The sequence below is a fragment of the Aythya ferina genome, assembly GCF_964211825.1.
Source record: "Aythya ferina genome assembly, chromosome: 5".
Lineage (NCBI taxonomy): Eukaryota > Metazoa > Chordata > Aves > Anseriformes > Anatidae > Aythya > Aythya ferina.
This window is the reverse complement of record NC_140301.1, coordinates 11217220-11243145: the sequence shown is the minus strand read 5'-3', so window position 1 is coordinate 11243145 and position 25926 is coordinate 11217220. Positions and strand designations below refer to the sequence as shown.

The following is a 25926-nucleotide window of genomic DNA, read 5'->3' as shown; positions in this document are numbered from 1 at the left end:
TTACATTTGTTTCTCTGTCCGTCTGCCGCTTCCTTATCATGAGTTCCAGTGTCTTGTTTCGAGATATACAGTCCTTGTCTGGGGATTGTCCTTGCCTCCCCAATGCCTCCCCAATACCTCCTTAATCAATGTGGGACCCATGGGCTGCAGGGGGACAGCCTGCTCCACCGCGAGTCTCTCCACAGGCCACAGGGGAACTGCTGCTGCCTGCCTGGAGCACCTCCTGCACCGACCTTGGTCTCTGCAGGACTGTTTCTCTCACATTTTCATGCAAGCCCAGCACAGCAGCGCTGCAGGCACGGTGCGGCCCTGAAGAGATCACCCTCTAAAATCAGCCCCTCAGCCACCCTCATAGAGGACAGCGCTGGCAGCCCCTGCTGGGCACCGCTGGCCAAGCCACCTGCGTGGCCTTGCCTTTTGTTCTTAGGAGAACAACCTCTCCCCTGCCTGCTGAAATGATAAAGAGTTGTTTTCTGGTAAGAAAAATCCTGTAATAACCCAACTGGCCAAAAGAGGACAGTCTCCTCTACAGGCAGGGCCTGAGCAGTGTGCTGTGTGTGGCTCTAAGGCCTGTTTGATGCCACTCCTCAGGGTTCCCTCTCCTAAAGGGATATAAAGTTGCTCAAAATGTTCTCTTCTCATACTGTCATTGCTAATAAATAGCAAGTTGAAGGGTACCTGACTGAACCTCAGCACCTTTCAATTGGGGGTCGCAGTGAACCAGCACCACCCAGTGCAAGGCAGCTGTTAGGACACAGAGGTCCTCCCAGAGAACAACCTCACGTGTGGTAATTTTTTGCAAGGGAGGTAAAACTAAGTAAAATCAGCACACAAGGTACTTACACAAGTTCAGTAAAATGCTCCTCAATGGTCCTGGCTGCTGTGACGGGCTTTCACTGGTGTTACGTGCATGTCCTTTGCGTTGGGACAGCGGTGCTGGTGTCTCTTTGGGAGTTTGAACAATGTTATTCTTTTATATCAGGTTCAGTTATGGCCAATAAATAAATAAATAAAAATGCAGAATTTAGATGTATTAAAGGCTCCTGCACTTTAGATTAAAGGATTTAGTAACAAAGGCTGGCAGAAGGAGTGATCTTCTACACCTCCTCCCCTCCAAGCTGGGTATTTCTGCCCCTTAGGGGTCTGACACACTGGCATGGCAGTTCCAGGTGCTAGATCCTCTGAAATCAGGGTAAATCAAGTAAGACAAATCGGTTCTCTGCATATTTCTGCTCTTTAATGATCACTTTGGGCCCAGGTACCTGCCAGGGGATGTGCGTTTGGCAAGGGGTGAAGAGGAAACGCAATCAGGCGTGAGGCCTTGCCTTATTCCTCTTGACAGTGGCAGAGCCCACAGCTGCCATGTCAAATGCTACCTTAAGCTTCCTGAGCACAGATTTCTTGAAGGCAGTCAGTGTTTTGGGGACCTAAACTCATGTCTCCCCAGAGGAGCCTTCTTTCCTTCAGGCCAGGGTGAGTGCTGGCAGCTCTGCCTTTCACTTTTTGAGCAGGCCTCAGACTGCTCTGGTAGCTGCTGGAAACCAAGGCCGTGTGTCCTGGCCTCTTTGCCTTTAAGATCATAATCTTAAATCTTTCCTGGAGGAGAGGTGCTCATCAAAGGAGGCAATTTAAAGTTATTTTTGTTTGGTTGGTTGTTTTTTCCCCCCATCTTAGCTGCAGCGTTGCCAATGCAGGATGACTGGCAAGAATTTCTTGCTTACTGTTGTTAGGAAGGACAGTGTTTCATAAAGATAGGATAAATATGTTTTACTGTGTATGATGTTAACAGCTATGGCTTACTAGTTGATTTCTATTTGTACAGATGTGTTCTTTCATGGACACATAGAAGAACAGGCACAGTGCAACGTGGGGCTACCCTGTGTGACGCCCTGGTGCTGGGGCATCAACCTTATTTTGTTCCAGAGCTGAGGTTTCAAAAACATCTGGTGCCACCATTCAACATGGAAATTATTCCACCTCCATGACAGCAAGGAGGAATTCCTGCCACATTCCCTCCTTTTCAAAAGCATAGAGTTGTATTAAAACAAACAAACAGAAAGATCCCTGACCAGCAGTTTTGTACTAGCCACAGGAAGATAAACTGGCTTGGGGAAACGTGGGGTGGTGGCCTCTGACATTCCCTCTGTTGATAGTGAATGATGAAACCTTTTACTCTTAGAAATAGGCCCAAGCTGAGCTCCCTGTGTGATGCACACCAGGAGCAAGCCCAGGTGTCAGCAGCTCCTTCTAAATCAACTGGAATCTCTCCACATTTGAGGTCAATGACTCAGTTTCTGTCCTTAACAGGAGGCATAGGAAAGTATAGCTACTTCTGCAGCCTTCCCTTGGCACAGCTGTCCTGCATGAGTCATCCTATAGTAGCTGTGAACTCTGGGTCAGGAAGGAAACCCTCAGTGAAGAGGAACACAAAATGGGAGCTTTTCAGAGGGGTCTGCATTCCTACAAGCTGCAGATGGTGAGTAAGCACTAGCTTTATACCTTGATATTAAGGTTTCTGTGAATCTCAGATGGTTGCGGTTGGTGGTCATATGGTGGTCTTTTCACTGCAAAGAAAAAAGAACTTTGTTGGAATAAAAGTTAGTAAGATTCTTAAGTTTCGTATTGTAGGTGTGAGATTTTCCTTGTTAAATAACAGTTTTAGGAAACTTTTCCTTTAGTAAGGATGTTGGTCTAGCAGGATAAGATTTAACAATGTTATGTCAGAAAAAGTGGTATAATTATTTTTGGTCATGATGGTCCTAGCACAGATGAACTATAAAGACCAGAGGGTGTAACATGACTAGTAGCTTGTTGAACAGTGAGTCAAAAGGGATTATGGATAAGTGGTATTTGCTCAGATTTTTGAATGTGCTCTTTTCTTCTATATTATGGTATGCATGATGGTACCTGTTGGTTTTAGATTATTTTATGACTTGTTTTTTAAATGTGTTTTTTACTTATATGTTTTTATAGATTGCTCAATCATGGCTTTGTGCTTAGTGGACTGGTAAAAACAGGGGTTATAAACAACTGTTGTGGGGTTTGCTATTGCTTATAGAGCTGATATCCAGATAACAATGCATTGTCCAGGGTACCTGTTGTTGATAATGCACACAAGAGCTGTTTTACTGGAATGAGCATGAAGTAGATTGTGCTAGCTGCTGTTTAATGCATGTCTGTGGAACCTTTTAGATAAGGTTGGGAGATGCTGCTTTTTTGGATAAACTTTAAAATACTTGTTTGATTTTTTTTCCTTTTTATGTTCTGTGGGATAAACTCTGCACTTGCTTTATCTGTTTTCTTCATAGTGGTCTGTTGTATGTTATCAGTTGCTCATGGCTGCAAGGTGTTAGAGGGGTAGAAGGCACTTGAAGTGAGTGTCCTGGCCTGGTGTGCCCAATTACCTGATTGGGGAGTAGCTGGAGACATTGCATGCGTTTGTTATATTGCATGCATTTGGGTTGTTGTATCCCTAATTAAGTGGCCTGTGTGATGAAAGCTTTGTTTCAGCAGAACTCAGCTACCTGCATGCAAGGAAAAAATAGTTTTTTGTGGTGTGTGTTAGCAAATAAAAATACCTAGGGTGTTATGTATTAGCTTTGCATTGTAGTGAATGATTGACCTACATTTAAGGCTACGAGTTTGTTTAGCAACATCTTTTTTCAATAGTACGTCCATGGAGGAGTCCATCTTTTTTTTTTTTTTTCCCTCTGCTGTGTGTAGCATCATCCTGCTTCCTTTCTCATCGGGATTCTCTAAGTAATACTGCTGTGCTCCCAGCCTGAATGCATGGTCCCATCATGAGTACTTCGACAGTGAGTGAGGCTTGCTTGGAAGGACTTTTTTCTTTAATCTGTCATCAATTTTCTCTAAATAAATACAGTTGTGCTCAATCCCGCATTCTGCCTATGTTGTCTTGCTCCTTGATTTCTCCTGGGTCACACCAGATGTGAATGTGGCCTGCCCACATCAAGGAGCTGTGGGAAGGGTGAAGAAAACTTGAGCTGATGTTTACCAGGGCCGAGCAGTATTTCTTGATTGTTGTTACTCTCAGGCTTTTAATATTACATCAAAAAAGCAAGTCACTCTTGGATGTGACTTCTGGCTTCTTAAGGTCTATTGCCTGCTGAGGCAAGAGTGATGCTTAATGCAAATAATCAGGTACTGCAGCCTCCTGCCTGTAGCTTATGGGCTGGGACCCATGGAACCACGCAGCAACACCATCTCTCGTGTATCAAAGAAGGCTGTTCTGTAGACCTCTGTGAAAAGCAAAGTACTGCATTTATTAGTCAAGAACTATGATAAATTGTTTTCTTGTATCTAAATATGAGTATGTTTGTTTGTTTTTAACCCTATTTATGAGCTCTTGGTCTTGGAGAATACTGTGTCATCTTCTCCTTTTGTCTCATGAATGAAAAGGTTTATGTTGTGGATATGAGGACTGGGGTTTCAAAGGCTTTGCATGGCTGGTTTTTGTTTTCTAAAAGTGACTGATACATCCAATAAAAAGTAGTGAAAAAATCATAGAAAAAGAAGAAATAGAAATGGTTACAGACATGTTTATATGTTTATATTGGTGGGTTTGTTTTGCTAAGCGAGTGCTGTCCCAGTAGGAAGAGCAGGGACTGGCAGTTGTACAACCTGTGTCAAGTCAGAAGCAAGGGTGGGAGATGCTTTTGTTTTGTTTCCCATCTTGGAAGCGCTTGCTTCCTTTCAGTCAGAGACAAAGTCCTCCTGCACTTGCGATGTTGGTGTTCAGGGGAGGAGGAGTGCTCTGATAAACTTGGAAAGCTTCTCTTAACAGAGGTGGCGTGTTCCTGTCCCTCTGCATGTGGCAGAATGGATGAATGTTATTCAAGCATATATTGTGGCATAACATACTTAGGCTGTGGTCTCCCTCTTCTAGAAGTTACTAGAAAAGCAAGTTCTTATTTCTGAAAGGATTAAGAAAAAAATAAATCTGTTGTCGAGGTTAAAAAGTACAGGTCTTGGAAAGAGCAGGATTCATCTTGGTTCAAGTGTCCCAATTCATACTGCAATATGTGTTAAGTTATCTTTTTAGAGATGTAAAACCTCTCCAAATGTGAAATTCTTCTGTAAAGGTGAACACCTTCTTACTGACCCATTTGATCACTGAATCCGTTCCTGTGCCATTTCTGCACATACTTAATATGAATATCCCATGTAGTGGAGCTCCTGTAGATTCAACAGATGGTGTGGATCTTACTTCTGTGCCTGATAAAAACTAAGCAAAGAAGGATCAGGCTTGTTCCATTTCTTTTAGCTTTGTCTTACCAGAATTATTCTCTTTCCTTAGAAAATGGTTTTGTTTCTGGCTACCTTGCTTCACTGAATTACTGTAGTGTTGATAACGGGTGGTTTTATTTTTTATCTCTATCTGGCCCCAGACACAACCTACAGTAGCTTGCAAACAGGAACCAAGTAGTGCTGAATGACCAAGCTCAGAAGGCTACTTTATTTGACAAACATTTGCTTTATTATATATACACATATTTAAAGTCTGTACACAGTAAAATACAAAATAAAGGCGTTTCTTTATAAGTTACACAATTAAACAGCTGCTTTTGTGTGTAGTTTAGCTGTCATTTAATTAAAAAAAAAGAAAAAGGGAAACCTTGTTGAGCCATTGTTATATTCATTCACAATAACCTTGGTATAAAACATCCATACAGAGTAAGTGTACAAAATAGCGTACAGTTCATATAAGCTGTGCAAAGACAGCAAAGTTCAGTCAAAATCAAAGAGGCACATCCACTTTCCTCTGTCCACATGACAAACAGCAGAGGCAAAGTGGAAAACAAGCAGGGGTCTGTGGGCAGAAAAGGGAGTTACAGTGCTTGGTAGGGAAGAACGATGCACAATTAAAAGGGGAAATGGATAAACACCGGAGGTCCCCATTGCACAAGGCATGCTGTTACCTTACACCTTAAATCTGCAGCGTTGATGTCCAGGGGCTTGTTGTGCAGGTGATGTGCTGCTCGGGGTGAGCTGGGCTGTACCTCGTTCATGTTACTGACCTTGGGAGGAGCAAGCTGTGGGGTCAGATGCTCTTCAGGTTTCCGAGTTTTAGTAGCTGCTGGAAATGCACTTGAAAAGTGGTAAAAATGGCCACGGTGTCTATAGTTGTTGTTGATGATGGTGTTCGGACTGGAAAAAACATTTTCTGCAGTAGGATGAGTTCGCTTCCCTGCTGTAAGGGAAGGAGCTGCCTGGTGCTTGCTTTCAGGGGAGCACAGCCAGCTGAAGGCGTGCTGGTTGGGAAGCGTGGAGATGGGGTTGTGAGAAGGCTGGCTGATGGTATGAGTACGAGAGCCTTCATGTGGACCCAAAATAAGGAATACCTCTGAGCAGGGAGGCTTGCGTCTGTGTGGTAAAGAGCCTGCCCTGGAGAAGTGGACATGCGGGTGGGACGTGGCCTCTTCAATTTATAGCACTCTGTTATTTACATCTTTGCAATGTCCCCGTGCGATGGTAGGGGCGGGCGGGTGACCTAAGAGACCGTGATCTCCTCCTCTTCCTCTTCCCCCTCATCGTCCTCTTCCTCTGAGTCTGAGAAGTCTGAAGGTTTGCTGGGGCTGCTGGAGTGAGATGGGGAAGGAGGCAGCTGGGAGTCCAGTCTGTCCCGCAAGTGCAGGTGCTCTGGGGACTGGTGGTAGCTCAAGGGGTGCCGGGGGCTGGGTGGGCACGCGGTGGGAGCTTCCTCTTCCTCCTCCTCCTCTCCTGTGCACTTCTTGCCGACGTCGCTGAGGTCTGGGTGAGGGTTGAACTTGGTGGGGAGGGTTTGCTCTCTGCAGCCGCCAGAAGAGAGGAGCTCTCTTTCCTTGGAGTTCCTCCACTTCATTCTCCTGTTCTGGAACCAGATCTTCACCTGGGCGGGAGGGAAGCCAGACAAAAACCGTTCAGTAAAGCAGGGACCAGCGAGGCCCTGCTGGCTGCACACCTGCGTTGGTTGTGTCTGTGCCAGAGCTAATGGGATTGTACAGCCTGATCCCAGCCTCTGGGTGGTAGAGGGACAGTAGGGCTGTGATCCACCCCAGCTGGGAATCGTGCTGCTCCTATGGCTCTGGCCAACACTCACGGCCCCGCAGTTCACTCTGGCCATGGGCAGCTCTCCCCTCTCCCATCCCTCCTTCCTCTCTTCTGCTCTCAACCCAGCCCTGGCTCTTTTCACCCCAATTTCCCACCATCAACCCACTCACCTGCGAGTCCTTGAGGCCCAGCTTGGCCGCCAGCTTCTTCCTGTCGGGCTTGCTGATGTACTTCTGCTTCTGGAACATCTTCTCCAGCGCCTTGCGCTGCACATCAGAGAAGACGGCGCGGCGCAGCATGCCGCGGCGGGGCTTGCCGCGGGCGGCCAGGGGCCACGAGAAGGTGCCGGGGATGGGCACGACGGCCGAGGCGGCTGTGGGAGAGTGAGGAGGCTGAGCAGAGGGCACCCCGCTGGCCGGGCCAGCTGGGGCCCCAAAAGGAGCTTTCTGCCCAAATAAACCCCCAGGAACTGGGATTAGAGCCATGGGCTCAAACGCGTGAGATGTGACAGTGGTGGCCTGCCCTGCTGGGGGTCCGAGTGGTCCCTGAGACGGAGGTGTAAGAATAAACCTCGCTCAGAAGCACTTGTTGTTCTTTTTTTAAAAAAAAAAAGCTTTTATCATTTCAGACACTTCTTATGCTTGAGATGAAAATGAGGACTTTTCTGGCTCGAACAAAACCAGCCCTCTTCAGACGTAGTTCTGATCAATCGGTGTTCGGCTTCTTATATTAATCTCTTCTCCCCCCTCCCTCCCTCCCTCCCCCAAGTTGGAGAATTCAACCCGAAGACATGAAAAGTGTCAGCTAATTAGCACATTGCCTGGCTCCCAATGGCATTGGTATGATAAAAAGGGCAGAGTTTTGCCTTAAAAAAAAAAAAGGGGGGGGGGGGGGGAGAACCTCCCCAAGAGAGACAGAGATGCTAATGAAGCGTGAATGGTAATTGTGTAGTAATGAACTAACAGAAAAAGACTGAGGACAAGCAGCTAACGCCATATATTATTGGGACAAAAGAGATTTACACTTTCAAACTAAACACAACGGCATGCCAGGCTCCTCGGGAGAATACTGATGGCACAATCGTCTCTTTCCCCAAATCATTTTCATTAAATGGACATGAAAAGCTATTTATAAAGCTCAAGTTGTTTTTGTTAGGCTATTCACCCGCCGGAGAAAGGGAGCAAATTCCATTATCCGGAGGATGAATGGAGGAGCTCGGGGTATTTTTTCCTCTCCCCCCTTGCCCTGTTTTCCCTTCACATTAATGGCTTGTTGGGGTAATTAGATTTGGGGGGATTACGGCGAGCTGCTCTCCCCGCATCGGGCCGGGGCGCTGCGGGCAGGACCGCGCTGCCCCCCTTCGTGTCCCCCCCGTGTCCCCGCGTCGGGGGCGCGCTGCAGGTGCGTCGGGGGCGCGCCTGGCGCGGGCACGCGGGAGCTGGCCGCTGCGGCCGTGGTGCTGAAAGAGGGAAGGGGGCCGGGGCTGGGGCTGGGGGGGGCTACCTGGGAAGTAGGAGGATCTGATGAAGGGCTGGAAGGAGCCGTCAAAGTACGGGAAGGAGAACGCCTTGGGGGGGCCGCTCTGCAGCACCGCCGGGGAGGACTCTAGGAGAGAAAGAGGGTTAGGCTGCGGGGGGGTCCTGCGGCCGGGGGAAAAAGGGGAAGGGAGGCTGGGACAGGGGCTGGGGGGCTGCAGGGAGGGAGGGGAGCAGGGCAGGGCAGGGCATGGCGAGCTCGGGGCTCCGCTGCCCCCGTCCCGGCGCCGAGGCTGCGGAGCCGGACCCCGGAGGGTCCCTGCCTCCCTCCCTCCCCGCCTTCCTCCCTCCTCCTCCTCCTCCTCGCCCCGAAACCCGCTCCCTCCCGTCCCTCTCCCCCTCCCCTCGCCGCCCCCACCCCCGCTTACCGGCGCGGGGGGCGGAGGCCAGGATGGCGTTGACCCCAAACTTGAGGAAAGTGGAGTCCCCGGCGGGGGAGGCGGAGGCCGGGGGCGGGCAGCCCCTCCTGGAGCCGGCCGGGCTGCCGAGCTCCGGCGTGGCCGTGTCCGTGCGGGCGGCCGGGGGGGACATGCTGGGCGCCGGGGCGCTCCGCGGCGGAAAGGCGGCTGGCCGGCCGATCCGGATCAGGTCCTCCACCAGGAATCCGGAGTGGCCGGAGAAAGCGGATTGCAGCGACTGCGGCAAGGTGAGGGTGGGCGTGGGCCGCAGCAGGCTGGGGTACACGGCCGGAGGGGCGATGAGGCTGGGGAACATCATCGCCGGGGCCGGCCGCCCGCCCTCCCGGCCGCCTGCCTGCCTGTCTGTCTGTCCGCCTGTCTGTCTGTCTGCGTGCCCTCTCGCCAAGATCCCGCTGGCGAGCCGGGCAGGGTTCTCTGTGCCCTTCCTCCTGGATGCGGGGTTTTATAGTGGTCAGCCCCGCTCGGGCTCTTTGAGCGGTGACAGCCCCAACAATGGGGTTCAACAAAGTTCTCCTCCGGAGCTTCATTCACCGGCCGCCCCGGGGCTCCCCATTGGTCCGGGGCCGCAATTTATGATTGGATTAGACTTCATAAGCACCCCGCGCACAATGGCCGAGCCACAAAGAAAGTGTAGTCATCAATTTTGCATATTGACCGCCTCTTTGGAAGACGTCGCTCCAAAGGCTCCCAGCAGGGTTTTGTTCCGAGGCAACACACACAGGCTAATTAAATGCCTATTTAAAAGTTTCGAATGACATCTTGCCTCGTAGAAAGGGAATTATTTAAAGAAAGCACTAAATTTATTTGCCGCTCCCCCGCTGAGGTTAGGAAATAAATCAATAAATATTCATCTAAACTTGGCTACGGGCTGTCAGGAAAGCACCGGCTTTGGGGGCACGGAAAATACGACCGGGGAAGCGCCGAATGGGGCTGCGGAGAGGGGGAGAAACGTGCCGAGAGCGGAGCCGGGGCTGGAGCCCGTCCCGCAGCGGGACTCAGGGCTTGGGGGGTGCTCTGGGGATGGGGGCAGCCCTCGGCCGGGTGTCCCCGAGCCCAGGAAGGGGCTCGCAGCCGCCCACCGAGGGGGGTGACTCGATTCTGGGAATGGGAAAGAGCGAGGCGGTTTTGTAGGGGCTGCTCCAGCTCGGGGGGGAAGCTTCACCTCGAGCTGATAACTTAGCGGCGGGGGAGGAAGAGCTTCCCCTCTGCCGGGGAAAGGAAGGCGGTGCCGTGGATTTGGGGGCGCTGGGCTGAGCCCCCGACACCCCCCCAGCTGTGGGGTCTGACCGGCGGCGCAGCAGCGAGCGCGGCTTTGGGGCAGGGCAGGGCGGGCGTGTGCGCATCGCCCTGTGCTGCAGGGCACGGCACGGCGCGGGTGTGCTTCGTGGCCTTTGGGCGATGAAAGCGGCTATTGAGAGCGGTTTTACCTGACTTCTCCGCTGCGGAATATAACAGATGTGTTAAACGCCCTATGTTTTAAAAGCACCCCATTCAGCCCTTTGGTGCGGCTGAACCTTTGCAAGCAGAAGTGTGCAGCTCAACCATGCAGCCTTGATCCTATTAACCATGAACTAACTGTCACCTTCAGCTGTTTTCCCTTTTTACTTTTTAACACAAAGCTTTCTCAAAAATCTTATTAACCAGCTTTATTTCTCTCGATGGTTTTTGTCCGGCCGTTTTGTGTTGATTATCTCCATGTCGATGCTTTAACCATTCAATAAAAGTGCATCTGCGATTTATATCACATTAAGGAAGAAAGAGAGTCTGTTAAACCTCTCCCCTGATCCAAATCAAAAAGTTATTTACTAGGGAGGGTGGAACCGGCCCCCGAAGCCTCCGCCGGGGATGCTGCCGGTGCCGCAGGCTGCCCTCCAAGCAGACGAGCATCTGCGGCAGGGGACCGGCTCTCCGAAAGCATCGCTTTGAAATAAAACTTGGCCGGAGCGTGTGCCCCCCTCCCCGGCCGCGCTCGTCTCCACGCTTAGCAGGTAAAGCAAAAGGGACAGGACGGGGGGGATGCTCGGGGGCCACCCCCCGTCCCGCTGCGGCTCTAGCCCCCCTTGGAGCCCCCGGGGCTTGCGAAGCAGGGGGGAAGAGCAGCCCGGGGGCTGTCCCACCGCCACCCCCAGCAGCAGCAGCAGCCCCCGGGGGGTCTCCGTAGAGCCCCGGCTTCTGCGGTCCTCGCCCCGTGCCTCGGCGGTGGCGCAGCGCTGCCCGTGCCCGTGCGCTCGGGGGCACTTGGCCGCGCTAGGGACCGACTGCTGCTAATTTGGCTGGCCTCAAAAAAAAAAAAAAAAAAAAAAAAAAAAAGGGTTGGGGGGGAGCTGACATTTTCGGCAAGGTTGGGTCAAGCGCATGCTGGGGCACGCGTGGACCCGGTTCCTTGCGGTGCGTCCGAGCACGCTCGTAAAGAATTCCTTAAGCACCAAGGCGAAAGGGACTAGACATCTATTGAAAGGGAAGATAGACCATAAGAAACCAAGAAATCAGACGAAAGGATCTTATTTTAAGCGATCGCCTTTGGAAGTTTCTTTTCAAAGGCGGCGATCGCTTAAGAGAAGGGCATTCTAATGTCCCAGGATAAAACCTGTGACTAATGCCGTTTGACCTATGCTCATGCGGTTTTGTGCTTCCTGCCATTCATTTTAATGTCGTTATCTTCAAATTTATTTCTTAAAAGTCACTCCCTTTCTTTGTCGCCCCCACTTAGGCTAAGAAAAGACAAACGCGGGCGGCGGGGAGGGGGCAGGGCTCGCAGCCTGCGTGTGTCCCATCGCCGGCCGGTAATCCGCATGAAATCGGGGGAGCCGCCGCTTCCAGCCCGCCGGCCTCAAGGCTCGCCCCGGGCCCGGTAGCTCGGGCCCGGCCCGGCCCGGCCCGGCTCGGCCCCGGGACCCCCGAGCCCGAGGGGCGCAGCCCGGCCCCGAGCCGTGCCCGAGCCGGGGCCGCGGCGCTCCGGAGCCGCCCCGGGGCTGCTCCTTCGGGGTTCAGCTCCGAGAAGGGGAAGGGCGGCCGGTGGATCGCGCAGGGCTTTTCTAGAGCCCCCCCACCCCCCCCACACGCACACCTCCCCTTTTCTTGAAAATCCTTCTATTGTGCCAATCAAGCAGATGGTTTGCAGGAAATATAGCTTGGCCCCGGTGACCGAAACTAATTTTAACTAGCTTTCCAAGCCTGGCACGTTTGTTTTGCTCTTACAAAATAGCTAAAAAAACAGCTGGCAAGGGTGAATTAAACCCATTAAAGACACATTTATAAGAAATTATATTCACATAGGTTGCTTGAACCCCCCTAAGAGGGGAGAGATGAGCGTATTGAAATGAAAATGTCCCCGAACACACTACCCTCCTTAACATCGCCTGAGAGTCTCAAAACATTTTACTAAATAGATTAACTTGACTATTGTTTCGCATCACATTTATCAGCTTCATTAAGTGAATAGCTGAACAAATATATTACGCATGCATGAAAAGCTCTTTTGGGGGCTGCCTTATTGTGTCCTCAGCCCTGACAGGTGGTTAACTGTGTTTCTCTCTCCTCTCCCCCCCTCTCTCTCTGCGCAAAGAAAGAGGGATCTTGGGCAGAGCGCGCAGCCCAGACTTGGCAAAGGGACCTGGAGGGGAGAGTTACTTTCTTTTCCCTCGCCATTCATCCTGGCCAGCCTAGAGTGCACGCGGCCTGAAATGCAACCAGATGATCCGATCGTGTCAGAAGTAATTAACTTTAGTTTAGTCTCTGTGTCTTGCTTGCGCTTTACGAACTCCTTCCAAGCCTGTTTAATTTGCGTCCTTTCTTCCAAATTTGATTATTTTTGCCCACTTCGTCCTTTTATCTCTTCCCCAACCTCCACCTTTGTTTAAAGAAAAAAATCTGGGCTCGAACAATCCCTTTTCTTTCTTCTCCACTGATCTGTCTAATAAACAAGCAAACACGCAACCTCCCTAAAACCAGCTCCTTTCACGAGCTAGGATGTGCACGTCTCGGAGAGCTGGGATCTGCAAAACGCAGCGTGCTGCTTCGTTCTCTGCCTTACTTTCCCGATTCTTTACCATGGGGGAAACTGGCTGCGAACGGGGCAGCGGCTGTCGGGGTTCTCGGATGCTGGGGCCGCAGCGCTGCTTGCTTCAGTCGTGGTCTCTGCCCACGAGGTTCTGAGGTAGACCACACGGACAAAGCATGGAGGATGAAGGAAAGCAACACCTTCCCATTTACTTTCTCCAGTCCGTGTTTCTCTCATTCTGCTCAAGTAGGTACGAAGACTTAAAAGATTTTTGGGTTTTCCTTCCCTTCCCGGAGCAGGGTTCCTCTCTGCTCCTACAAAACATAAACTCAAGCGGTCACCCTTTGCTTACAACAGTGGTAAAGTTCTCAGCTCACTGATGAAAGAGAGCTCTGAATGGACCAGTCACCTGCACCAGGGTGTACCTTCCAGGCTGGAAAGTCACGCTGCCCATCCTGCTGCAAACGCTGAGGACCTGTTTGTGGCAATAGACACCTTTTGCTGAAACTAAGAGCTGTGTTGAGGAAAGTAAAGAAGCTCAAACACTGTAACAGTTACTTAGCAAGAAAAAAAGTGCAAAACTTCTTTGCTGGGTTTCTCCAATAGAAATGAAATGGTGGAATTTATTTTTAAAAAGAATATATTTTTTTCCAGTTGGGAGTGCTGATGTGATATATATATAATTTTTTATTTTTCTCTTGTGATAATTTAAATCCCTAGGCTATCAGTGATTTCACCATGGAAGCCTTGCTAGCGAATTTGTCCAGTGAGGCGGTGGGTTTGCAGTTCCAGAAGCAGCCATAATCACTGCTATCTTCATCTGTACATCTCTGGCAAACTGTAATGGCTTCGTAAAGGAAGAGTCTGTATGTGCTGGCCTTTTGGGGAAAGGTGCAATGCTTAGTTTCTACAGAAACACACAGCTGTTTGTGTGGGTGTTGATATGGAGTTTATTTGATTTCTGGAGCTCTGTCTGAAGAAGAGGACTGATGAACTTTGTTCCTTGGGTGTTTTCCTTTGTAGAGCTGATGAGAAGTGATTCAGCAAGCTCTGGTCTGCGTGCTCTGCTCCCAGTTAAGAGGTGTAAATTGAAAAGTCAGGCAGAAGAAGGCAGATGCATTTCTCTTTGTCCCTCTGGCATGTTTTTCAATGACTTGAGCTGCTTCAGGTGGAGAAAACCAAGGAGAATGGAGAGGTAATGACTGAGGAACGAGGAGCTTTGTAGTTCTGCGCATCATGGACATAACTTCAGGTTGCTCGAGTGCAGAGCTCTGGACTCAGGGCCACTTGTTCCTTGAGCTAAACTCTTTGCACTGGCACTCCACCCATGAGAGAGAGCTGTTCTCTTGAGAAAACGTGTGCCTCATTGCAGAGGCTAGAACAGGGAGGCCAGGCCAGCGGGCTTTGCTTTGTGAGCAGCTCGGCTTCACCATGTTCAGAGATGAAGAGCTCTGCCACTTTAGCCCCAGGAAGGGCTGATGAGGTTCTGGTCTCGCTTGCGCCTGTAGGGCTTCCTTGAAATAACAAATAGCAAGGACCAGAACCTTTCTGAGGGCGGCTTATCCTGTAGAAAATGTTTTCTATGTATTTCTGAAAAAGCCTGCCTTGTTTTCTCACCAGCCCTGGCACTGGGTAGATACCCGGTGTTCCCTATTTCTGTCTTCAGCTTTCTGAAAGCAAATGGAAATGTCTTGGACTGAGGAGAGCGCAAATGTGTAAAGGATATTTTAGAAAAGCTTTTTGCCACAGCTTTGGCCTAAGAGTGTTGCTCGTTCTGTCAGGGCTGAAGTTGGGGTGCAAAACTCAAGCTAATTTCAGTGCAGTGGGGTTAAGCCCTAAAAGCCAATCTGAATGTGCTTGTCTCTTTTCAGTATTTTGTTGGGAGAGTTTGGAAACTGCAGGAGAAACACCAAAGACAACTGAAGTTTAGAATTAGACAGCCAGGATGTTTCAATGGGGTCTGCATTGTCTGAAACCGGTTTTCTCAGGTTTCTAGTCATGCCTGCAGAAATTGGAGCTGTTGTACAGAAGATCACCTTTTAGTGGTTGCATTCATGTTTTCAGCTTTCATCCTGACGTGAATTTGGTCCGTGCTATTCCTTTACAAAACAGAAGAAGATAGGAAGCATCAAATCCTGTGCCTCCAGAAGGGTCCTTAGGGGTACTGGATAAGACTTGGTAGATTTTAACATTTGACCTAAGGAAATTTGGTTCGTCCTGGCACAGGTAAGCATTGCAAAATGCTATCTTCTGCTATTTCTGCAGTGTCCTACAGCCAAAGACAATTTTTTTTTAATCTCAGTTCTGATGCTCCATCCCTACTATTTTTGTCTCAAGAAGGATGGACTAATCCTGGGATTTACAACAAGCACTGATCTGAGCGGAATGATCTGGTAATTGAATATCTTAATTTGGAAAAATTGATTCATACAAGGGCTTGCATCTGGTTTTGGGTCCCAGAGTACAAACTGGGACTGACTCTAGAAGGGGCTGAGATCAAAATTCAAAACTGGGGCATTGGCACTCCAAGCAGATGGATCAAACCGTGACACAGCCTCGCTGTTTCCAAGAAAAATAGAGTTTGAAAGCTTTACGAAGAACCTTGCCTTGGCTTATTTTACATTTATCATCATGTCTTCGTGAACATAGTTATTTCCCTTAAGCTAACAGGTAGGGAAGACTTGCTCTAACGTGCTGTACCTGGCTCGCAGTGTCTCCGTGAAGCCAGTGTGTTTCCAACTTGGGATTTGTGCAGGGAGGCTGACTCCAGCACACAGCCAGGCTGTCTGGGCATGTGGCAAAACCTCAGGTCATCCTCTTGGCCGGGGACTTGTCACCTCTCTTGCTTGGGACACGGGTGTCCCCTGGCACTGGGTGCTGCGTGCCCGGGGGCTGTCCCACCTCTCCTCCCCCAGCCCGCTCGCTGGGGGCTATGTGCCTAAGGCAGAAATCCCATCCCAAGCCCTCTCGGTCAGCCGTGTTCCAAGCAGCGCTTCCCTGAAGAGCTACCGTTAAATCCCAGGGGCTGTTTATGGCGAATATTTTCAAATAATGCCCTCTTTAGGTAAGAGGGCCGAGTAATTACGTATAGCTTTTTAAGAATGTGCACTTTGTTTCATTTTGCTCTTCATTTAAATTCCAGAGCGCGCAGCACTCCCGTTTTTAAGCAGATTTTCACCATGACTAGAGAAGCTTAGTTATCGGTTATGCGCTATAAACAATATGTGGGGGGAGATGTTTTGATCAGAGCCATTCAGCTCTCGCTTGCTAATCTAATTACAAAGTGTAGGTTTCCTGACACAGAGCTGCCCGCACAGAAAAGGCTTTTCTCACACCTGGTGGATTGTTTAGCCAAGCTTTTTAAATGCTTACAGTTTTAAAGGGGAGAAGAAAAAAATCTTTTTAAAAAACAAGTTCCTGTGCCGTGCAATAGAAAGAATTTAGTGGTTGTCAACATGAGTTTAGTATAAGGGTGCTGTGTAAAGTGTGGGTTCACTTTACGTTGACCTTTGGACATAGTAGCCCAAAACATTGTGTTCCGTGTGGGCTAAGGAGAGTATGAAAGATAGCAGATGTAAGGGGATCTGCTAAACTAAATGTGTGTGTGTATGTGCAGAGATGATGCTCGCATGTTTTTGGGCGTTCATTGTCAGCGCCTGGAGTGCTCTGAAAGGGCAGCTTTGAATTGCAGCCCCCAGCAAAACAGCATTTCTGGGCTGTTTAGCCCCCGATTCCTACAAACAAAATAAAGTACCTTGTCGAATAAGGGCCATTGAGCAGGGATGATGGGTTAAGAGTGGGGGTCCGAGGTGGCGGCGTGGGTGCTTGTTTATCAGGGAGGAGTTGTCAGTTGTTCGCTGGGCTGGTGAAAGGAGGGACGCGAGAGTCTGATGGCTGGGGTAGCATTGATGTGAGGTAACGGAGTAATCGGATTGAAAGCGAGCCATGGTATTTATGTCAGTTCACATTTCGTCAAATGAATAATATGAGGTTGCTACCTAGCCCAGGCCTTGGCCCGGGGGTTTGGCTCTAAAGGCTCGAGGCCTCATTTGATTCAAATATAAATTAATTCTCACTGGAGCGTTGGCTGATTAATCTATTTGCATAATAGTAGGAAAACTGCAGTGTGGTTACTTTTGCGGGGATTTGGACAAGAAAAGCCTTAAATTCATTTGAAAGAATGGTGTGTGAGAAGTCAGGGAAGCAAAAGCACCTCTATAGGGCTCCCGAAGCCATTTCTTTTTTTTTCCAGACCCTGATGTGCAAAACTGAAGGCTGAACTTGTTCACACGGAGGTTTGACACCGTCCCAAAAGAAAATTATGTTCTGAGGTCCGTTTGCTATTAGGTTTTTGGTACTTCATGTAAATAGCACTGCTTTCAGAAGCTGGGAGAGCGGCACACTTAATAATTTTCAATATTTAACAAAAGCGGGGGCTACGGGGAGAAAAAAAGCATGGTATGTCTTGAAGAGAAAATGGGCTTTTTTGCCTTTAAAAGAAAACCCCCATTCTGCTCGCATTGAAGCTGGTAGACCTTTTGCCAGGGAGAGGAAAAAAAAAATGCCGTAATGGAGCCAAACGCAAGCCTTCCAGCGGGAGTTTTAGGGTTCAGTAATGGTGGATTGGGGTGCACACATGTGCTGGTGGTAACTTGTTCCCTGCTCTCTAGGCTCAGTTCAGCCCTTGCAGAAAAGTTGGGCTGCTACTTGGGCTCACTCGAGTTTGAAAGGATTCACCAAGACTTGAGACATCAGCGTGGTGTTGGTGCAAGACGTGAGATGGGCTCAGGCCGCAGCGTGCAACTTGACATCCTTCATTTATTCCTTACGTTCCTTGGTTGCTGCTCCTAACTTTCAAGATCTGTTTTGCCTTTATTAACTTTTTTCATTATTATTTTTAGCATAGCCCAGGAATAGTACAATTCTAGTGTCATTATTTTGACCTGGCTCTCGTGCCATTGATTGTTATGTTCCTACAATATTTTTAGCCTTTTAAGAACAATTTGGGAGGGATATGCTGCTCTTTAGTTGAACACTGTATTTTTTTTTCTGAGTTGCTGAATTAGGCAAAAGCGTCTGAAAAACTGCCACTGAAAAAGGAAAGATGGTGGTCAAAACCCCTTGGTTATGTAAAAACAAACAAAAAACCCAACCCTACTAGAGTGCCTGTATGTTCAGTGTTGCAACATCAGTGCCTGAAAGCACAAAACAAGCTGATCTAAGCCATGGCCATAAAGCAGCCACACCATAGTATTTTTGTGGCTAATTCTGGTGGAAAAGGAATGCCTGGGATGCCCAGAAGGTTGGGCCATACAAGCAAATGCCATGCCTGATTAACACAAGGTTGTTACGAGACAATAGTGACTCTGCTGTCTTGCTCTGGTATTTATGAAGAACAAACAAGACTCAGAAGAAGCCAAGACATCTGCTTTCTGAACAGAAGCCCTTCGTCTGTTGACAGCCTTCTACTCCAATTGCTGCATGTCTCTTACACCAAATGATTGAGTAGTTTTGATCGTTTAATCCAGGGGAAGTTGAAAGCAACTGAAATATGGCCTCTGTGCTAGTCTGACTGACCTGGGTAACAGCCCCATTCATATTAGCTGAGAGTATTTAAGAAAAGTATCAGTCCTTACTTCTCTTCCTTCCACTATGTGAAGGTGATCTAATGGACAGAAGACAGCACAGGGCACCAAGGCTCCTGGGGTTCATTTTATGGTCCTATCTACAGTCAACTGGTGTAAGCTGATTAACTGCACTGATCCTCTCTGACTCCATCCATCAGGTTTGGCAGAAGTGTTCGTAGTTTTCATGAAGTCTTTTTCAGACTTCCTCAGCTGATCTCCTCACTGAGTTCCTCATTGATCTCTCTCTCTTTTTTTTTTTTCCCCATACATTGTCAGAAATAAGTTTAATTACTTGTGTCTACTGCTTAAAGGAAACCTTATCGTCACATATTTTTTTTTCTCCATTGTACCTTTGTTGCTTGCTATGTTGTTTTTGCAGTTTAGATATGAACTGATCTTACCTCCAACAACTTGTGATAAGGGAGTACAGCAGAAAATAAAAAAAGCATCTTGTTCTTCCTCTATTCTCACATCAGAATTGTGAAATAAGGTTGGGTGGGCCACGAGTGACTAAGAAGAACGGTAGGATGGGCGCTGCTGATTTGTCAAACTAATTTCATGTGTATACAATGAACTTAGCTGTCTGGGCTGTACAACTGATGTTGCAAATTATGCTTAGGAAGTGCAGTTAGACAAAAGCTGAGCTCAGTCTAGCTGCTTGCAGGTGCTGGAAGGTAGATCTGATCCTCCATCTGTTTTCACCATGTGAGTCTATAGTTTCACTGGTGGAAGTTCATTTGACCTCTTTGTCAACCAGTTTTGTTCACTAATGCAGCAGGAAGGTCATCAGGGAAATAAAATAATTGGGTTTTATAACTGAACAAAAGAAATCAGCCCAGCTAGGGATGTGTGTATGTGTATAAAAATGTGATTCTTCCTTTCAGTTTAGTTTATGGTGCCATAAAGATGAATGTCAGGAAACTGAAAGTTTCTTTCTCAGTGGTACTATATCAGCTCATGCTCGCCTGAGATAGATACTGCAAGTGTGGGTCTATTCCCTAGCAAAAATATGCCTGATGCCTGATAAAGCAACACCTTGGTAGTGAACCATTTGTTCTGGAACAGCTATGCACTGCTGGGCAGGTGAGCAGGATCCTTCCCACCACTCTCCTTTTGCCCCTACTTAGCAAAAAGGTAGCATCCCTCTTTAAAGCTAGAATGAGGTGCATCTGACCTCCTCCAACTTGGCTTAGCAGTTGGAAGTATTTGGTTTTGGTCCAGGGTAAGTTTGAAAGTGATGATGTTTAAATTGATTTTTCTACTTTGTTCATCCTTTGTTATTTCCTTCCCATCTTTCTATCTCAGTACTGTTGCAGAAAGAGAATGAGGTTATCAAAAAGGCCAAGGGGGAAGTGAGAAGTTTATGCTGATGCCATTTTACACAGATGGGAAATACTACTTGGTCATATTGTCCTTTTACTACTAAAAGCTGAAGCCAGAGTACAGGAAGCGTTGCTTCTAGAAACAGCCCAGTTCTCTGTGCTGTGCTTTGCACACTGTTGAGCTAAGCCAGGTAACCAAAAGCAACTCACCTTGCTTGATTTCTACTTTTTTGCTTTGCCCCACCTCTTTCGCAGGTGGTTGGTTGGGTGCCAGGTGGGTCTAATGCCATATAAACCCCAGGTATGCCCTTAGAGAGCTCTTTCTGCCTAAGCTGCTCTGGGGTAAGTGCTTTGTTTTTCCTTCAGCCAGCTGCAGGGTTCTTTAGGTGGGTCAGAGTGCAGGGGCTGCTGTTTCCAAGTTGAGAGGGGTAAGCGTGTCTTTTTGAGGCAACAACTTGTAGGATCTTTTAGAGTAAAGCAAGCTATATAGTACTAGGTGACTGCTGCATGTAGCTCTTCTTCGGGTGAGTAATTTTTAGAGCATGCTTATGGATAGGAAGATGATGTTACTTTGCGTGTTTGCTTTGTGGTTCCAGGTCTCTTATGATTTTTGCAGAATTATGGGGCTTACTGTGAATATGACCTTATGCCTTCATCTGTATTTCAGATATAATCAAAGTTACAACCTTGGTGTTAAAGTGATGGAGCTGGGTTTAGGGGAAACGTATCATCCCTGTGCCAGTGAGTATCTGAAAACAGCAGAAGTAGGAATGAAAGGTGTAGTCATTTTCAAGATTAGGGATGGTTTCTTATATTTCTGGAGCATTTTTCTGCTGTTTTGCTGGCTGTAGAGTCTTCAGACTTTGTAGCCTTCTAGATTAAGGAATTAAAAAAACCCTCCCAGCCAACGTGGGTTCATGAGGGGTAGGTCCTGCCTAGCAAATTTGATTTTCTTTTCTGATAAGATCACCATCCAGTCCATCAAGGGAAACCAGCTAATGTGATCTTTTGGACTTCAGCAAAACTTTTGAAATGGTTTCCCGTAGGATCCTACTGGACAAAACGTCCAGCATACAGCTAAACAAAAACATCATATGATGGGTGAGCAATTGGCTGACGGGCAGGGCTCCAAGGGTTGTGGTAAATGGGGCTGCATCAGGCTGGTGGACGGTGTCCCTCAAGCCTCCATTTTAGGGCCAGTCCTGTTCAATGTCTTTATAAATGATTTGGATGCAGGACTAGAAGGTGTTCTGAGCAAATTTGCCGAAGACACCAAACTTGGAGGAGTTGTGGACTCAGATGAGGGTGGAAAGGCCTTGCAGAGAGACCTTGACAGATTGGAGAGCTGGGCGATCATCAACTGCATAAAGAGCAGTTGCCGGATCCTGCACCTGGGATGGGGCAACCCTGGCTATATGAACATAATAGGCAACGAGACGCTGGAGAGCAGCCCTGCAGAGAGGGATCTGGGGGTTGTGGTTGACAGCAAGCTGAACATGAGCCAGCAGTGTGCCCTGGCAGCCAGGAGGGGCAACCGTATCCTGGGGTGCATCCAGCACAGCATCGCTAGTAGGTCAAGGGAGGTGATTGTCCCGCTCTGCTCTGCGCTGGTGCGGCCTCACCTCGAGCACTGTGTGCAGTGCTGGGCACCACAGTACAAGAAGGACGTGAAACTGTTGGAGAGTGTCCAGAGGAGGGTTACAAAGATGGTGAAAGGCCTATTGGGGAAGACGTATGAGGAGCAGCTGAGGGCACTGGGCCTGTTCAGCCTGGAGAAGAGGAGGCTGAGGGGGGACCTCATTGTGGTCTACAGCTCACAAGGGGGAGTGGAGGGGCAGGTACTCATCTATTCTCTTTAGTCACCAGTGATAGGATCCATGGGAATGGTGTCAAGCTGAGGCAGGGGAGGTTCAGGCAGGACATTAGGAAGAGGTTCTTCACGGAGAAGGTGGTTGCACACTGGAACAGGCTCCCCAGAGAAGTAGTCACTGCACCAAGCCTGTCTGAATTTAAGAAGCATTTGGACTGTGCACTTAGTCACACGGTCTAAAATTTTGGGTAGACCTGTGTGGTGCCAGGAGTTGGACTTGGTGATCCTTATGGGTCCCTTCCAACTCGGGATATTCTACGATTCCATGAATGTTAAGGTGAGTGTAATAAATCCAGAGCTGAGGGCCAGGTGGGCATTTCTGGGTTGGAAAGCCACAAATGCCATCTGCATGAAACTCCTGTTTGTATGCTTGCTGTTTGCACACAGTTGCCTTTGGTAAGGGTTTGGGTTAAGGCTGGGTAAGCAGGCAGGTCAGGTTATGAAACTGCAGACAGAAAGGTATCAGGCAGGTTTTATTGTTTCCTTCTGAGGTTTTTAACTGTATAAACACCCTCGCAAACTGTTTCAGTGCCACTTACCAAGACAGGCTCGTAGCCAGGCTTCCCCTCTGGTCTCTGTCCATCTGTACTCTTACGTCTCACATTGTTGTTGGTCAGGGTTGAACAAACCTGTGTTTGACATTTCTAGCACAGTTCATTACTGGTAAAAAGGAAACAAGGAGCTTTTCATGTCTGCTGGTACGTCAGATATATGACACGGAGAGAAATGATCTTCCACACAGAGCTGTAGAAAGTTGAACGGCAGAAGTAAAGAACCAACAATGGGATATGCTCAACAATATTTATGTGAGCTTTGTGTTCTCAGATACACTTGGATGGCAGTGAATTGTCAGTTACTATATCAATCTGCCAAGTATGAATAGCTCTCAATGAGCTTGAACGTTCTCAGGTTAAGGCGTCTGTAAGGCTGCTGGAGATTATGCACCATATTGATATGACCTCAATCTGAGGGCATATAAATTAAGCCATTCCTGAGCGAGGGCATCGGCTTGCTCAGCAATGTTCACAGGGAAACACGAGACATTTTGCAAATGGGCGGATAGCCCCTCGGTCAGCGTAGCTCGCTGTTTGTCCTCATCCATCATTTCCTATGCTGTGCTCATCACCACGGCTGATGCAGACAGCTCTAGAGTTTTCACCGAATTGCCTTGATTTGAAGGAGGATCTTTTTGGGAGGGAGTGGCATGATCTTATCTAAAATGTTCTGCAGGTACAATATAGGCAAGGACCTTTCACCACGTAAGGGTGTAGAAACTAGAAAGCTGTGAGGGTCGTGCTCATCACTGCCAAAGAGGAGGTCAGGACAGGGATTTTGAAATTGTGGCTGAATGGGTGTCTGAACTCAGTCTGGTTACAGATGGCTTACTTGGAGATAATTATTTGTATTCTAGGAGGATGATGGACTTCTTGGTTGAATCATGTTGTATTAATACACAGCAATGCTTTTCTTCTTTTCTTTTTACCTTCTGTGACAGGTGGGCAGCTGTTCCATGATTCCCATTTCAGATTCTTGAATAGCTGTGGTACCCATACACATTCTCTGTCTTCCTTCAGGAAAATAGCCATAGCTGATCACGTGAAGAGGATCATGTGGTAATTCAGGAAAAAGCGTGCAAACTTTCATGGCCAGCAGCCCACATTTCCCCAGGGTCTTTATTTTGTCCCTGACAAAAAGAAAATCTGCCAAACGTGCTACCGTCCTCCTTGCTGTGCCTTCTGACAAGCAGCACCTCTGTGTTACCATCCTGGGCAGTATATATTGGCAAATCTGTGCCTCTGTTTTGAAGGAAATTCTACAGATGCAGCTTTCTTTGTGTCTTTGTAGCATGTGAGTGCTTTGCACCAGTGCAATTAACCAGGAACACTGTTTTCTCCTGTAGTTTTGATGATCAGAAATTAGATATATGCATCAGCTAACTCTGGTCATGGCTTGTGAGCTGGCTGGGGTCCTGTGCTGGGAAGCTCCTGCATGGTTCATCAGGAAAGCAGGTCTGCAGCTCGCTTCTCTAAGGCCCTGCCCAATTTTTCTGTCGTGTTGTGGAGCTGGGCTGTTCTCCTTACAGAGTGTGTGTACACTCTTATATGACCAGAAATTGACCTGCAGATCTGGATTTGCTGCTACATGGGATAATCTCCTGAGGACTCTGTGGCCTCTCTGTTGACTTCTGGTCACAGACTTCTCAAACGTCTGGGTTTAACACAAACCCACACAAGAAACTCCTTATCCTGTGCAGACTGAGCTTCAAAACTGAAGAAAAAAATTCTTTCAGGAGCAATATTTGGAGTACTATTGCAGAACGAAAATTTCATAGTATGTTAGTTAACTGATCCTGGGTTTCTGTGGGTCAAAAGTAGGTGTGCAAAATCTGTAATAAAACTATATGGGTGTGTGACTTTGAGATCAAAGTCCTCTATTTATATCAGGTAGAAATGTTCACGTAGGTATATCCTGTGTGCATGGCATATGTTTTTTGTTGTTTTTTTTTCTTTGGTTGGTTGGTTTCTTGGCAGAATGACAAGTCTGTACTTAATGTAAGAGATCTCCATGATTCTGTTTAAGCCCTGCAATACAGTAAGGGAGATGGGTAATTTTAGCCATTTTAGCTCCTTTGGTAGGGCACTGCTGTGACCCATTACAATTGTGCCTCCATCAAAACTTCCAAATCCATGAATTAGCAACTTTATTGTCAAACAAAGATCTAAAAAACCTTGTGAATAAACACAGGCCCCTAGAAATCTTTATATATAAATGAATTCAGGTTACTAAATCTGTGTTACACAATTAGCGATTTGCTGACCTAGGACAGCAACTGGAAACAAACAGGATCACAGTATGCAACTTAGGGACTGCTTTGGGACTACTCCTATGCTGGTGCTATTAAAGATGATTGCTGATTCTTAATGCTGTCTGATAAATCCAGGAGGGCCTAGAAGAGAGGAAGAGAAAGAGAAGCCGAACTTGCATTCCCCATACTGAATGCAGAAGCTTTCTGCTTGATTCATATAAGTTACACAAGATATGATGAAAGAGAAAACAGAAGGGGCTTTCTCCCACCTGTGTACAAAGACTCAAGACATGCCACTGTGCTGGCAGCATTGTGCCTCTGTTAGCCACCAGCCCTGACTGACCGTCATGGCAAATGCTGTGCATACACTTGTTCTGGAGGGACACGATTTATCCTTCCTCAAGACAAATGTCTTAACATTGCAATTTCCTCTGTAATGTTAGGGGCTATGCTGTCCGACACTCAGCTGTGGGCTTTAGACGCTGAGAAAATACTCCCGTTTCAATAGGAGTGCACTTGGCCATGATTGGCATGGGCACTATCAGAAAACACTCCATGGAAGGGTGAGTGAGAGAACAATCTTGCAAACAGCTAATTCAGCAGTATACATTTAAAAAAAAAAAAAAATGTAACTTGTCCCACATTCCAGTTCCTGCAGTGAATGACCAGTCCATTAAATCCCATCTCAGACAGTATGGCACAGGGTCAATTGCCATTACTTGCAAGAGTGAGGATTAGTCTCAGGGTGAAGTGCAGAAGGCCAAGTCCTGTTCTGGTTTATATTACATGGAGTCCCACTCATTAGAGATCTTACTCACAGGATACTTTCCAAAACCGAATTGGCTGCATTACATCAGAGCAGTAGCTTTGGCTCAGGCAAACAGAAATATGGATTTGCATCAACAGAAATAATGGGGGGAGGAAGGAAACCACCTTTAGAAGTTGGGGAATGGTCTGTTGAACTATATGCTGAAAACCATACTATTTGCCAGAATACACTTACCTTCCTGGCCTGAAAGATGTCTGTGGTTCTCTGATTTGCCTGTCAGGTGTAGTTCATTGCCAAGTACAAGATAATAGATTAGCAGCTACTCCTTCAGCATTGGTAGGGAGTTCAGAGTGCTATGTGTAATTACCTCCTCTTTTAAAAACTCCTGCAGTTCCCATTTGCTGTTTATATATATGGCACCTGACACAGTGAACCATTATCTAACTGAGGCCTCCTGACTCCTCTTAATTTTTTATTTTAATTCTATTTATTTTTTTACCCCCCATTTGTCTGTGCAATGGGCCTGAA

General features: G+C 47.7%; 2 protein-coding genes across 2 annotated transcripts in view; one reads left to right on the top strand and one right to left on the bottom strand.

Annotated features, from left to right (window-relative positions):
- The first annotated feature begins 2334 nt into the window (after positions 1 to 2334).
- PRMT3 (protein arginine methyltransferase 3) overlaps positions 2335 to 25926 on the top strand; it is a 155527-nt gene continuing 131935 nt past the window's right edge. The window contains exon 1 of the mRNA XM_084520339.1: positions 2335 to 2476. Within this exon, the coding sequence (XP_084376465.1) occupies positions 2364 to 2476 (113 nt within the window). The 5' untranslated portion in view covers positions 2335 to 2363. The remainder of the gene's footprint in view (positions 2477 to 25926) is intronic.
- On the bottom strand, positions 5554 to 9302 carry DBX1 (developing brain homeobox 1; the record flags this gene model as incomplete). The annotated part of the gene is made up of 4 exons (XM_084522291.1): positions 5554 to 6889; positions 7221 to 7423; positions 8554 to 8655; positions 8954 to 9302. The coding sequence occupies 4 exons, from the start codon at positions 9300 to 9302 to the stop codon at positions 6512 to 6514; spliced, it is 1032 nt and encodes a 343-aa protein (XP_084378417.1). The 3' UTR covers positions 5554 to 6511.